Here is a 12877-nt window from a genome sequence, read left to right as displayed (position 1 = left end):
GCTCAAAACCCATTGCATCTTGACTAAACGGCTTGTCTTCTTGTGCCCATTTCATCAAGCAGGAGATGTGAGCACCTGATTTTTTTTTTGTTTGTTTTTTTTTCCCTCTCTTTACCAATCTTGGTGAATTGACAGCAAAGAGTCAAAAGGATCCCCAAGTATTTGGGGCCAACAAACCATAGTCGTCAGCCTCTGCATCTACTGGAGGTTACCATGCAGATGTAGCATTATGCCTCAGCAACACGAGGAGCAGATGGACACTATGAACATTACTGTCTGAAGCTGGTTCCTGGATCCACACTGCATTAGTTTAGCAGTGTCACACTTCTGCAAGCATTCTTCCTAACAAAAGTCTGTGGCTGCTGGTAAAACTATGAGATAACCCATTGCTCTTGGTTTTTAAAAAGCCCAGTGTTCCATCAGTGGCCAGGAAACACACTGCTACAGCCCACTCTTGGCCAGCATTTTTCAAGCAGTGAAGACCTCACTTGTACATCTGCTCTTTCCCCTTATGACAGTAATTACACAGATGTGAGTCTTTGCAGGACTGAGCTTCTCTGCCCCCTAAGCACATGGTCTGCACGCTGAGACCTTGCAGGCTTGGCAACTGCAACTCCTGTGCGTATGCCTGCATCCTTGCAGGCCTGTGCTCGGACTTGGTGCTGTGCAGTGAAGCAATGCTGCCTGCTTTTTGTCCATGTGTAGCTGAAGTGACACAACTTATTGTTGAGCTGTGGTTTTAATAATCAAATCCAGTTTGCAAACTTTCGGAGCCCTGCGGAGCCAAGTCTGCTGTACATCCACCCTCATCCTCTATGCGTTGGACATGTCAAAAAGCACCATTTGAGAGATTGCAGTATGCTGCTTTGTGTGGAGGGCTGGTGTTTAGCAGCTGAGTTAGGTACATATGCTAAATAAAAGGGACTCAACATGTTACAAATATCAGGTCCATTTCTTAAGAAAAAGGGAAGGTTTTCAGGAGTGGGGTAATCTGTAGTCGTCGTTGTTAGTAGTCCGGAGAGGAATCTTGCTTGATGTTAAATATTCAGGCTAACAAAGGTTGCTGCCAAAAAAAAACCCCAAAGAAAATCAAACTTGATGATCATTGAACAAGTGATTTGTTAGTGACTGCAAAGAGCTTGCCGGGTGTGTTTCTGCTTTCTGCCCTCTGTGGCTTAACAGTCTGCTTTTATTTGACATTTAAGGGAGGAGAGGGTCCATTTCATGTACTCTCTGATCAAACTATGTGCCTGTGTTTCTCTTTTTTTATGAGCAATTGTGTATAACAGATGAACCCTCTTACTCCATGACCTCTCTTCTGTATGTGTTCCGAGAGCCCATAGTGACATAGGCTCGTTTCCAGCCTGGCTGCAGACCAGGGACTAGTTGATATTGAAGATTTCCTTGTCCTTAACTGAAGCTCAGAAAAGGTCACTCTGTTGACTTACTATGTCAGCTGCTTTTTGCACAGTTTCCCTGAGGCAGTGTGGCTACGTTAAGAAGATCACAGAATGTGCCTTTTTTCTTTCCTTCCTCCATGATAGCCTTACCACGTTGTTTTCTATCTTCGATTTGTACGAGCAGCTGATTTCTGTGCCTTCAGAAATCTCTTGTGCCGAGTAACATCTGTTGTTCTTCTTGCTTGTCATTTTGCTGGCTAAGGATGCAAGGTGTCTCAGTTCAGAGCCCCAGTGCTGCTACATTTGTTAGTGTTACTGCACAGAGATAGCCATGCTGTGAAGAATGCTACTGCAGAGTGTGCTGCTAGCATTCACATTCACTTCTGGGTAATGGAGGTCATCATGGGTATGGGATTCCTGTGTTGTTAGAACTGAACCATTCAGCTTTCTTTCCTTTTTATGCAAGTCAGACCCTACAGTCTTGCATAGTGTTTTAAGAAGGTACAGTTCTACAGGGAACTGACTGGCTGTGGTATAATCCATCCTTAACCTCCACCAGCAGAAAGCAGTTAGAAACTTGAGTGAATTGGTGCAATTACCCCTGGTAGTTTTCAGTCTGTGTGTCCAAAATTTCCGGTGATACCTTTATTCTTCTCTTTCATTGATTCTCTTCTTTCTCCTGCATCCACGAGGTTGTTCAGAAAAGGGTTCAGCATTTCTGTGAGGTCCCAACTTTGCTACTTGCAGACTAGAGCTGACGTTGCAGACTGTCTTTGTAATTAATTGGGAAATTTCCGCCATTTGTCCTTTTGCTGAGATTATTTTTAGTATCAAGCCCCGAGTCTTCCAGACTTCTGAGCTTCTTCAACAAACATTTGAGTTTGTTGCTGGCACCTTTAGTGAAGGGTAAATGTGGTGAAGAGGGTTGGGGAGAGATGATGTGATGTCCAGCCAGGAAGTCCTACAAGGCATCGTCTGCTGGGCTGTCAGAATAGGAGTGTAAGGGTTAAAGTGTCTGAAAGTGCTTTTGTTGGGCTGATTGAAGAGGTTGCTTCTAGATGTTGTAATCAGTAGAGGGAGGGGAATTTCCAGAGAGATAGAGGTAATTTATTCATGCGTTCATTTTTAAGGATTAAACAAAATTAGGACATGCATTAATATAATATGTTTTCATTTACTATTTGTTAACACTGTTTAATTTAGTATAACATGTTTCTGCAACAGTAAGTTAGTAAAAGCAAAAGTAAAAGCTTATTTATTCTCTGATTCTGAAAACCTGATGCAAATTTTATGATAATATATACTGGGTCCCCTTTCTCCTAGGACTAATTGTATGTAGTCAGGCTCATTGTGCATGTGAGCACAATTTATACATTTTGTGCTGTTTGCAAATAACTTGCCCTCTGTTCACAGATGTACGTAAAATCAGACAGGGAGGTAAGTAGCATTATATAGCAAAGACAATAGTCATGTTTGTGTTAGCCTATGGACAGCAGGATCTTGTGACACTTGGAATAATGAAAGCACAGTTTATAAAAATAGATGTGGAGGAAAATATGGCTGGTTTGGAACTGTGCTGCCTTCTGTGAAAAGCTGCTGTTGTTCTCTGTTCGCCTGAGAAGGTGATACGGGTTAAAGGAAAGTGCTTTGCATCATATTGCCATGCTGTTATTTCCCAGCAGATCATTTGTTGCTATTTACCTCCAAATAAAGAATCAGAGATGTCCCCTAAGCAATAATAGTTTGAGTGCCTAACCTTTGTGATGGTTGCAAGGTTATGGACAAAAACCCACTAAAGCTTGTTCTCTCAGTTGCCTTCTACTCTGATCGTAGTGCTGTGGTTACATGGCACTTTTCTGTGTTGATCACTCTAGTCATAGGTTCCTTGGTAGCTCTAATCTTGAGGTGGTGGAGGAACGAGCAGCCTCCTGCATTGTCTTATTGCACTGGGTCAGGTTGGAGAAAGTCCTTACAACAGTGTTTGAATATGTGTTCCTCAAAGGAACAGCTTCCTGTTACCTCAAAGTGTAACAATTCAAAGTATCGCTTGCCTGGATCCCATTGGGATCATGCATTACAAGGTTGCAATCTCCTCAATGATGTCGAAAGAGGATGCTTAATTTTGCATTGAGGTGCTTGGGTTAGCAGAGTTATTGGTTGGTTGATTTGAGTTTTAAACTACGAAGTATGAAACAATACCTTTGTAGCTCTTAGTGGATTTGCTGTCACAGCTTCTGAATCACGTGTCATTGCACGTCTTATGGAGAGTGACTGAGGGAACAGAGATTATTCAGGCTGGAGAAGAGGAGGCTCAGGAGAGACCTTACTGCTCTCTCTAATTGCCTGAAAGGAGGTTATAGTGAGATGGGGGTTAACCTCTTCTCCTGCATAACTAGTGATATGATGAGAGAGAATGGCCTCGAGTTGCACCGATGGAGGTTCAAGGTGGATGTTAGGAAAAATTTCTTCTTTGAAAGAGTGGTCAGGTGCTGGGACAGGCTGCCCAGGGAGGTGTTCAAGAAATGTTTAGATGTTGTACTAAAGGACGTGGTTTAGTGGGGAATTTTTGTTGGTGGATGGATGGTTGGACTGGATGACCCTGGAGGTCTTTTATTGTGCATCTTGGTGTAGTATCTTCTGTAAAATGTTAATATTTTACTACACAGTGACTTGGCACTAATGGAAGAACATGCCAGCTTCCAGTGAACTTCTAAAATCTATCTTATGTTGGCTGTTCCCCCAGTTTTGTCTTACCAGCTTTCTTGGTAGTCTGCATTTCTGAGAAAGTGACACACCTGTGTAATTGAGAGGACTTGTTTTTTTTCCCTTTGGAAGAAAGAGTAGGAATGGAAAATTGTCTAAGTATAATTCATATTTTGGTTAGTATTAGAAATGAATTATAACTCTCTTATAAGGAAATACTAATAGTTGAAGTCATTCCCACTGGTCAATGAAAAGAGACTTCACTCCAAAGAATCCCAGGCAAATACGGAAATCCTCTCAGCTTCCCAGTGCAGACTTATTAAAAAATGAGCACTAAGCTAATTGCACAGAGAGGACCAGAATAAAGAAAGTGCTTGCAAATCCTCTTCATTACACAGGTTGAATCCACGTGTCTGAACAAAGAGTGTAAATGCCTCAAGCCTAGTAACTTTTTAAGGCCAACAGCAATTAACATAAAGGCAGGACAAATGCTGTGTCAGAGATGCAGAGTGTTGGAAATGTTAAGTTATATAGTATGTACTTTGTTTTTAGGCAAACATGTGGGATGGTATAACACAAGGAGAGACTGTCCTAGCAGGAGAGACTGAAGGAACTGGGGCTGTTTAATCTGGGGAAAAGGAGGGTGAGGGGAAACCTTATTGCTCTCTTCCAATATCTGAAAGGTGCTTACAATGAGAGTGGGGCTGGTCTCTTCTCACTGGTGGCAGTGGCAGGACGAGGGGAAATGGCCTCAAGTTGCACTAGGTTAAGTTTAGGTTGGATATCAGGAAAAACTTAACTTACAGAAAGCACTGGAATAGGCTCCCCAGGAGGTGATTGAATCACCATCCCTGGATGTGTTTAAAAATCATCTGAATGTGGTGCTCAGGGACATGATTTAGCAGAGGGTTGTTTAGGGTAGTATGGTTAGGTTATGGTTGGACTCGATGATCTTTAAGGTCTTTTCCAACCTGAGCAATTCTATAATTCTATGTTGGTGTTGTATGCACCTCCCTCCTGACACTTCTATTTTCTAAGAAGTGAGCCCAAGTGCTTTAATTAAGGGAAGTTAACCCAAGACAATACGGATGCATGTAACACTGTCAGTGCCCTGCCCTGCAGGGAAATCTTTGAACTATTCAAGTCAGCCTGCAAGGTGGGAAGGGCTGAGGCTATGCAGCCATGGCTGCTAAAGCATTTTCTTTTCATGCATTTGGCTCCTGTTAGTGCAAGTGTTCCCCAGTTATGGTTGTGGCTACTCTTAAAAGCAGTTCAAGAGCTCGTTAGAGCAAGCAGTGGAAGCTGGGGAGGTTCTCCTGGCTCTGTGAATTTGGTTTTCCTGATTTCTTAGAAGAGTAGGATGCGGTGACCTCAATGAGGCTCCCCAAAGGTGCTGTCATCACTGCTTAGGAATTTGGGAATACCACAATCTATATGGGAAAAACAGCTGCTGCATTTCTTAGAGTGAGAGTGCGTGACTCGGTCCTTCCTAGTTAAGCTGCTTGGCACCAAGGAGAGGAAGGTGCCCTTCATTTTTAACCTGCTGAAGAAACAAGGGGAAGTCAACAGCAGTGCATGAGCAGGAGGTGGCATCTTGCAAGCAGCAGCAACACCCAGAGCTCTGTGGTCTCAAGTGAGGCCCACACGCATTGCTGGCAGAGGGGATGTGCCAGGCCTCTGCCTCAGGATCTTCTGTCCCCACAGCACTTTGACGCACACAGCTTAAAGAGTTTGATCCAAGTCACCTCCCGTCTTGCTTTCTTAAGAACACGTGGCTTTAAATTAATTCATAGGTACCAGCATACTCCCTTAGGTTCCTGATTTTGGACATCAGATTCTGTTATTCTTTGGAAACAGAAGCTTATTAACATCTGGGTCATCGTGACGGTATAAAGAAGATCACAGATTGTGCTTTTCCTCCAGAAGCGATACGGCACATCTCTGTCCAAACTGAACTCAACCATGTTTAGCTTTAGCACTGATGAGTAAGTGAAAACGCAGGAGATGTAAGCATGCATCTGTCCAGTGAAACTGTTTACATTCCATAGTTGGGGATTCTTTTATTTTTTCTTTGCTATTGTGCTGTGCAGTTCTTTTGCCTGTTCTAATTTGCCGTGACGTGGTCAGTTTCCTTCCGGCTGCTTGCAAGCCTGTGGTCGAGATAAGGATACATTTGCAGCACATTTTTAAAAAGAAGCTGAAGATCTGCTTCACGTAGAGACTTGGGGACTCTTTGGCCTGCGTGAGGAATTTATTGGCTGTTTTTCTGTTGTGCACTGTGGGAATCGAGATCAAGGGCATTTCTTTTGCTAAAGAACAGCCCTGCAGAATTGGAACTGTGTGTGAGGCAGAAAGGTGATACGCCTGAGGTATCCTGCAGCTCGGTAGGTCAGTCTGTGTTCTGTGCTTTGTTTTCAGTATAGCTTGAAGATAATTAGTTAAAACTGCATCAGGTGCAAAGATGGATTTTCTTTTCGTTAGCTTTCGTAACTTCTTTGTGTTGGTCGAATGCTTTTAAAGTGAAAGACTTTGGAACTTGTGTCTTGCTTCCTGAAACAGTCCCTTTTTTTTTTTTTTTAAAGGGAATGAACATTTGCACGTGTTGATTAGTGGAAGTAATACCTTTGGGGATCAGAAGGTATCCAACTTTCCTAGAGCCTGGTAAAACACTCGTAGATACGACCAAGCTTTATAGTGAGAGCTGTTCTTTCAGATAGCTAAAGCAATCAGTTCCTAATTTGTGTTTCTTTTTTTCCTTCCTCAGAGATAAACAGCTGTCCACGTGGGAGAAACAACTCAGGAAAGAATTGTCCTTGGTTTCTTTGAGAAGGACCCAGGAATGCTGATGATCTAAGAACTACTGAAACTGCCACTTGGTTCATTCTGTGATCCTGCCTTTCTGCCCTGCTGCACCCTGGTGACGCTGTCCGTTCTTTTCCATTTGAGAACACTTTTCTTCTTATGTGGAGCTGAGAGCTGGGAATGCGTTATTATGGCAGCAGTTGTACAGCAGAATGAGCTTGTGTTTGAATTTGCCAGCAACGTCATGGAGGATGAGCAGCAGGTATGGGATGGTGGAAGAAATGGCATTTGTTCGAGTTCAAGCAAAGAATGTTAGGAAAACATGAGGAAAAAGTGTTGTGTAAAACATGAGAAAGCAAACGCTGAGATCATTATGGTTGCAGCAGATCTCTGCAGTTTCAAAAGCTTCCTGTTGCTTCCTGTAACTTGCACGAGCAGAGCAGGAATTGGTTGAAATGTTGTAACTTCTGCAGTCTTGCAGAGACCTCCTCTGAAGATGTTTTTCCTTTGTCACTGATTTGTGCCAGTAGAATCCATTCATGCTGTAAAATTCCTGACATTTTGGTATTTGACAGTCGCTTTAAGTTTTGTGGTGTGCTAGGATAAAATCCAGGACAAAGCAACTGTCACACTACAGATGACTAGAAGGAGCAGTGTCTGCCCTCTGCTCTTTGCAAATTGCTTTGTGAATTGCATTACTGTGTGCATGTCAGCTATTCAGAAGTGAGCTTCAAAATAACTTACATGGGTTTCTTTCACACTGCGGAGATGCTACCTGTTTCTGTCTCATATAAAACTATTAGGTAGTTTTAGATTATCAAAACCACATCCTCAGACTCCTGAGGTTTCAGCAGAGAAATCCTATCATAAAACTCGAGCAGCTCTTGTATAGGTGGTGGTTCATGGTGGGGTTTTGGGTTGGTTAACGATAAGTTAGGCATCTTACTATTATGGAGCAGTACTTCTGAATCTTGTGGACATTTTAAGGCTTCTTAGTCTTATAGAGGAGCAGCTGAGAAGCGTTGCTGTAAATTGTTCCCCTTTTTCTGAATGTGAAAAGTATTTGTCCTCTGCTTTAAAAATACTTTTGGCTTCGTAACCTTGTCTCTGGGATTTTTCTGTGGCCACATGTTTGGCTGGGTCAGTGTCCCGTTTCTGCTGTCAGACTCGTGTGATCGTTTGAATGAACTGAGGTTTGTCTGTCTGAAGTGCTAACTCAGTTTTGGGTGGAACTAGTAATGTAACTTCCTTCCCTGTATTTTTCCAGAGCCTGTGGCAGTCTGGGGATTTAGATATGGGAATTGCACAAACACAGTGGAAAATGAGCTGTATTTATTACTTCTGTATGTTGCTTGTTGTTGTTTTTACTTTACAAGCCAATGGGAGAAATGAAAAGAGGAGGGCTGCTTCATTGTGATTTGTTGGAGGAGCAGTGCGAGAAACGTGTCTGTCTTTGTTTAGCTACGCGTTTTGTCTCTTGTGGTTTCTTCAGATGCTCACCTGAAAAACTTACCAAAAAAAAATTAATAAGAAAAAATACATGGAGCACTCAAGAGTAAAACCTCCCTAAATGGAGCTCTCCTAAATGGAGGCTAAACTTATCCTTGGCATAACCTGGATAAATCCTACTCCAAATTAAGCCTAAGGAAAAAAGGCATCCTGGAGCATACCCTACAGGAGATATAATCAAAGATGTGGAAAGCCATAGCAAAGCATTCCTTGCAGCAAAGACTTGGATGGAAGCTCTGTTTAAATCAGTAGGTTGACTTTGTTCCTATATCAAAGATTCAGGTAGCCAGCTAGATGTCTGCCTGAAGGTAGATACAAAATTTGCAGTTGTGGAAAAGAAGCCTGAAGTAGGCAAAGATGTGGGAAGTTGAAACAAGATTTAACTCAGATCAAGGTGGATAATATGGTATGAACATAAAAAAGTTGATTATGTGTATAACTCATTGATCTGCTTCTTACAATGTAGAAGCTATTGGTACGGATACTATGAAGTTTTTCAGCTCAGTTTGCATTTTGGGATATATACTGATACATATATTGTGTACTTGGAGCGTTTTAGTTAACTTTTTAGAAGTGCTCTGTGTTGATCAAAAACATTTTTTGAGTTTTGTCAGGATACAAAATCATAGCATCATAGGATTGCTCAGGTTGGAAAACATCTTGAAGACCAACCATGACCTAACCATACTATCCTAACTAACAACCCTCTGCTAAATCATGTCCCTGAGTATCACATCCAAACAGTTTTTAAACACACCTAGGGATGGTGATTCAACCACCTCCCTGGGGAGCCATCTTTATATACAGGTGCCAGGTAACTGATCTGTGGGTAATAATTTTTGCTATTTTCTCAAAAGCAGGAGTTGAAGATACTTTGATACTCATGTTCTTGTCGAGGCTTTGTCTGGAGCCCTTTTGTGCCAAGAACTGATAGGTCATGGAACAGCTGTGGGGAAAGGTTCAGAGCCTAGATGGCAGCTATATTCTGTGTTTCAGGGAAGTCATAATTCATGGCCTTTTATTTATTTTCTTTTAAGTCTCGGTTAAACAACTATAAATTATGAACAGTCTATTTGCAAATCTAAGCATTCAACCAGTGGCAGATGCCAGGCTTGGTCATGTGGCCCTGTGTGAACAGGAAGGGCTCTTTTCTATCAGATTTATCCCTTTCTGTTTAGAAAGTTATGTTTTGTTTGTTCTTTTCTCTTTATCCTCAGAGGGCTCACTTGTAACGTTGTGCTTACATGGTGAAGAAAAAAATGTGAAAATATCTTCATGATTTTGAGAAGGGAACCAAATGGTGAATGCTAAAGGCATTGAAAAACTGGGCAGGAGCTCCTACAGGTTTTGGCTGAGTCAGCACTGCTGTCCAGAACTGCTTTTCGTAATGTCTGCACCTTAGAATCATAGAGTCATAGGATTGTTAGAGTTGGGAGGGACCTTTAAATGTCATTCAGCCCAACTTCCCTGCAGCGAACAGGGACGTGCCTTATCCAGCCTCACCTTGGAAGTATCCAGGATTGGGCATCAACCGTATCTCTGAGCAACCTTTTCCAGTGCCTCACCACCCTCACTGTAAAAGACTTTTTCCTTATGTCCAACCTAAAGCTACCCTCTTTAAGCTTGAAGCCATGTCACCACAGACCCTGCTAAAGAGCGCGTTCCCTTCTTTCCTGTAGTTCTCCTTTAGATACTAAAGATCTGTTATCAGCTCACCTCAGAGCCTTTTCTTCCTGAGGCTGAGCAGCCCCTGCTCTCTCAGCCTGTAACTGGAGTCTGTGCCCTTAGGTTGGACAACGACTTCTGCCCCACCTTCTCAGGCCTTGATTTGCTCTTCCATGTTCCCTGATGCTCTGTAATATGAAGTCACCTCAGGAGAACTGGTGGCACTGGAGCTGAAAGCCACAGTCGAGGCCAAGTTCTACGCTTTTGTCTATTTCCAGCTTCTGCAGGAAGTCCCCACTTTTCAACTTAGCGTTTTATGAAGACTAAGGAAGTGGTTGTGAGATCCATACTGAGGTACTCCTAAGCAGTATTTATCTTCTTCCAGAATCCCTCTGTGAAACTTGGTCATGTCTCCATTCCCGTCCGTGGGAACGCCTGGAAAGTTGAGAGGCTGCTTCAGTGTTTGGCGCAGGGACATCTGTGAGAAAAAGCTGAAGCCCATTTTCCAGTCACCAAGATCCCTTTGCCTAGTTTTTATTAGTGTTTTCTCTTGTTTGTGCCTCTTGATTTTATGATTTTCCCAAAATAAATGGCTAACAGTATCTTAAATATGAATACTACTGTTTTTTTACAAAGCCAGTTTTTGCATGGAGGCTTCTTTCTTTAATCCCCGTGTAACTTTTCCTTCTTAATATCTGTTGCATGCTTTTCTTGCAACCGATCACTCATAAATTTTCTTCTAAGCCACTTGGAAGCTACTCACTGTATTCTTGGGACAATGTTTTCCAGTAAAACTAAACATTTTTTTCTTAGATAGGATCTGGATTGTCTCATAAAGTGATACCAGCAGAGAAGAAGAAATCCCCTTTATTGTTCTTGGTTTTTGCAGGAAGTTTTAATTTTTCCCCTCATAGAGAGTGGCCAATACTTTGCAGAGACCTGTTCATGGGCCACTGAAGGAACACCTGTCTGAAGTTTCATGCTCTTCCACATAGTTATAGGTCCATGTACAGGGTTGGCCTGCAGAAAAAAATTACACTGTGAGGGATTTAATGCATAAGACTTGCGAAGATTTTAACATAAGCTGAAGTCCTTTATTTGCCCAGCAGATGGGGAAGATGTGTTGAAGCCAAACCAAAGCTTCGGTGCAGCTACAATGCCATGTTTTAACTGTGTCATGGTGATAGTAGGAGAAAGGTGAAGCAGGAAAAGTAGGCAAAGTGAAAAAAGAAATATATATATGTATATGAAGTGCTCTTTCTGTTGGTTTATTTGATTACTTGAACACTGCTAATGCTTCAGTAGGGCTTCTCTTTAAAAGATTTTTGGAATGGGAATGTCGTTTTGCCTTTCTTTGTTAGTGCACATAGAGGAGCCTTTTTGTTAGAAATAAGTTTTTGTGGTCTTGCTTTAGAGAAGTAATAAAATCTGATTATTCAGAGGGTTATGTTCAGTGGTGCACAGTCTAGTTGGAGGCTGTATCTAGCAGTGTTCTGCAGGGGTAAGTACAGGGGTAAGTACATCTGGTCTTGTTTAACTGCTATTGATGGCCTGGATGAAGGGATAGAGTGCACTCTCAGCAAGTTTGCTGATATTAGAAAGCTGGAAGGGTTGATTGACACACTGGAAGGCTGTGGTGCCATTCAGAAAGGGGTGGACACTCTGGAAAGTTGGGCAGAGAGGAACCTGATGAGATTCAACAAGGATAAATGTAGAGTCCTGCTCCTTGGGAGGAATAACCACAAGCATCAGTGTGGGTTAGGGGCTGACCTGCTGGAAATGAGCTCTGCAGTGAAGGATGTGGGTGTCCTTGTGGACAACAGGTTGGCCGTGAGCTAGCAGAGTGCCCTGGAGGCCCAGAAGGCTGATGGTGTCCTGAGGTGCATTAAAAAGAGCGTGGTCAGCAGGTGGAAGGAGGTGATCCTCCCCCTCTACTCTGCCCTGGTGAGGCCACATCTGGAGTGCTGTGTCCAGTTCTGGGCTCCTCAGTTCAAAAGGAGAGGGATCTCTTAGGGGGAGTCCAGCAGAGGGCCACAGAGATGATGAAGTACTTGGAGCATCTCCTCTACATGGAAAAACTGAGAGACCTGGGCCTGTTCAGCCTGGAGAAGAATGAGAGGGGAATCTTATCCATTCTTATAAATATCTGAATGGTAGATGTCAAGTGAATGGGGCCAAGCTTTCTCAGTGGTGCATAGAACCACAGCGGCAAAACGGGGCAATGGGCACAAATTGGAACAGAAGAAGTTCTGTATGAAAATGAGGAAAAAATTCTTTACTTTGGAGGAGACAGAGCACTGCATCAGGCTGCCCAGAGAGGCTGTGGATTCTCCTTCTTCGGCAATGTTTGAAACCTGCCTGGAGGATTTTCCTGTAAGGGCATCTAATATAGGGAATGTGCTGTAGCTGAGGGCTGGACTAGATGATCTCCGGAGACCCCTTCCAACCCTTACAGTTCTGTGTGATTCTGTAATTAATAATAAGTAGTAGTCTTTAATTCAGCAGTGTTTTCCCGTTATGGAATTATACAGAACCATCATATGGAGCTGCAGTGATCATGGTCACTTTCACCATTTGAAATACATACAAAATTATTCCTCTGTTTTGAGAGCTACAAGAAATTTGAGCTTGCCCCATAGTTGGGATTCAGGTACTTTCAATGAAATCAAGAACATTACAGAAGTGCTAAGGTGAGATTTTTATCTTTCAATCGTTTTGCATGTTTCAGTATTAATTAGTAGTAGCACTTAAAACTGAACGAGCTGCTTGTGAAAGGAATCGTAACCAATTGCAAACAT

General features: G+C 42.5%; 1 protein-coding gene across 10 annotated transcripts in view; it reads left to right on the top strand.

Annotated features, from left to right (window-relative positions):
- Nucleotides 1–12877, top strand: part of ELF1 (E74 like ETS transcription factor 1) — an 86203-nt gene that overhangs the window by 38037 nt on the left and 35289 nt on the right. For 3 of the 10 annotated variants that reach the window (XM_042839365.1, XM_042839366.1, XM_042839364.1), the window contains exon 2: nucleotides 6868–7167. In XM_042839365.1, coding sequence (XP_042695299.1) covers nucleotides 7096–7167 — 72 coding nt within the window. In that variant the 5' untranslated portion in view covers nucleotides 6868–7095. Of the gene's footprint in view, nucleotides 1–6110; nucleotides 6492–6685; nucleotides 6765–6867; nucleotides 7168–12877 lie in introns of those variants that run through there. The other 7 variants (XM_042839367.1, XM_042839357.1, XM_042839358.1 and 4 more) reach the window with 7 other exon arrangements.

The sequence above is a fragment of the Centrocercus urophasianus genome, unplaced genomic scaffold, assembly GCF_019232065.1.
Source record: "Centrocercus urophasianus isolate 14NV4802_14NV808 unplaced genomic scaffold, USGS_Curo_1.0 seq_9, whole genome shotgun sequence".
Taxonomy (NCBI): domain Eukaryota; kingdom Metazoa; phylum Chordata; class Aves; order Galliformes; family Phasianidae; genus Centrocercus; species Centrocercus urophasianus.
The sequence above is the reverse complement of the archived record's forward strand: the minus strand, read 5'-3'. Positions and strand labels throughout refer to the sequence as shown.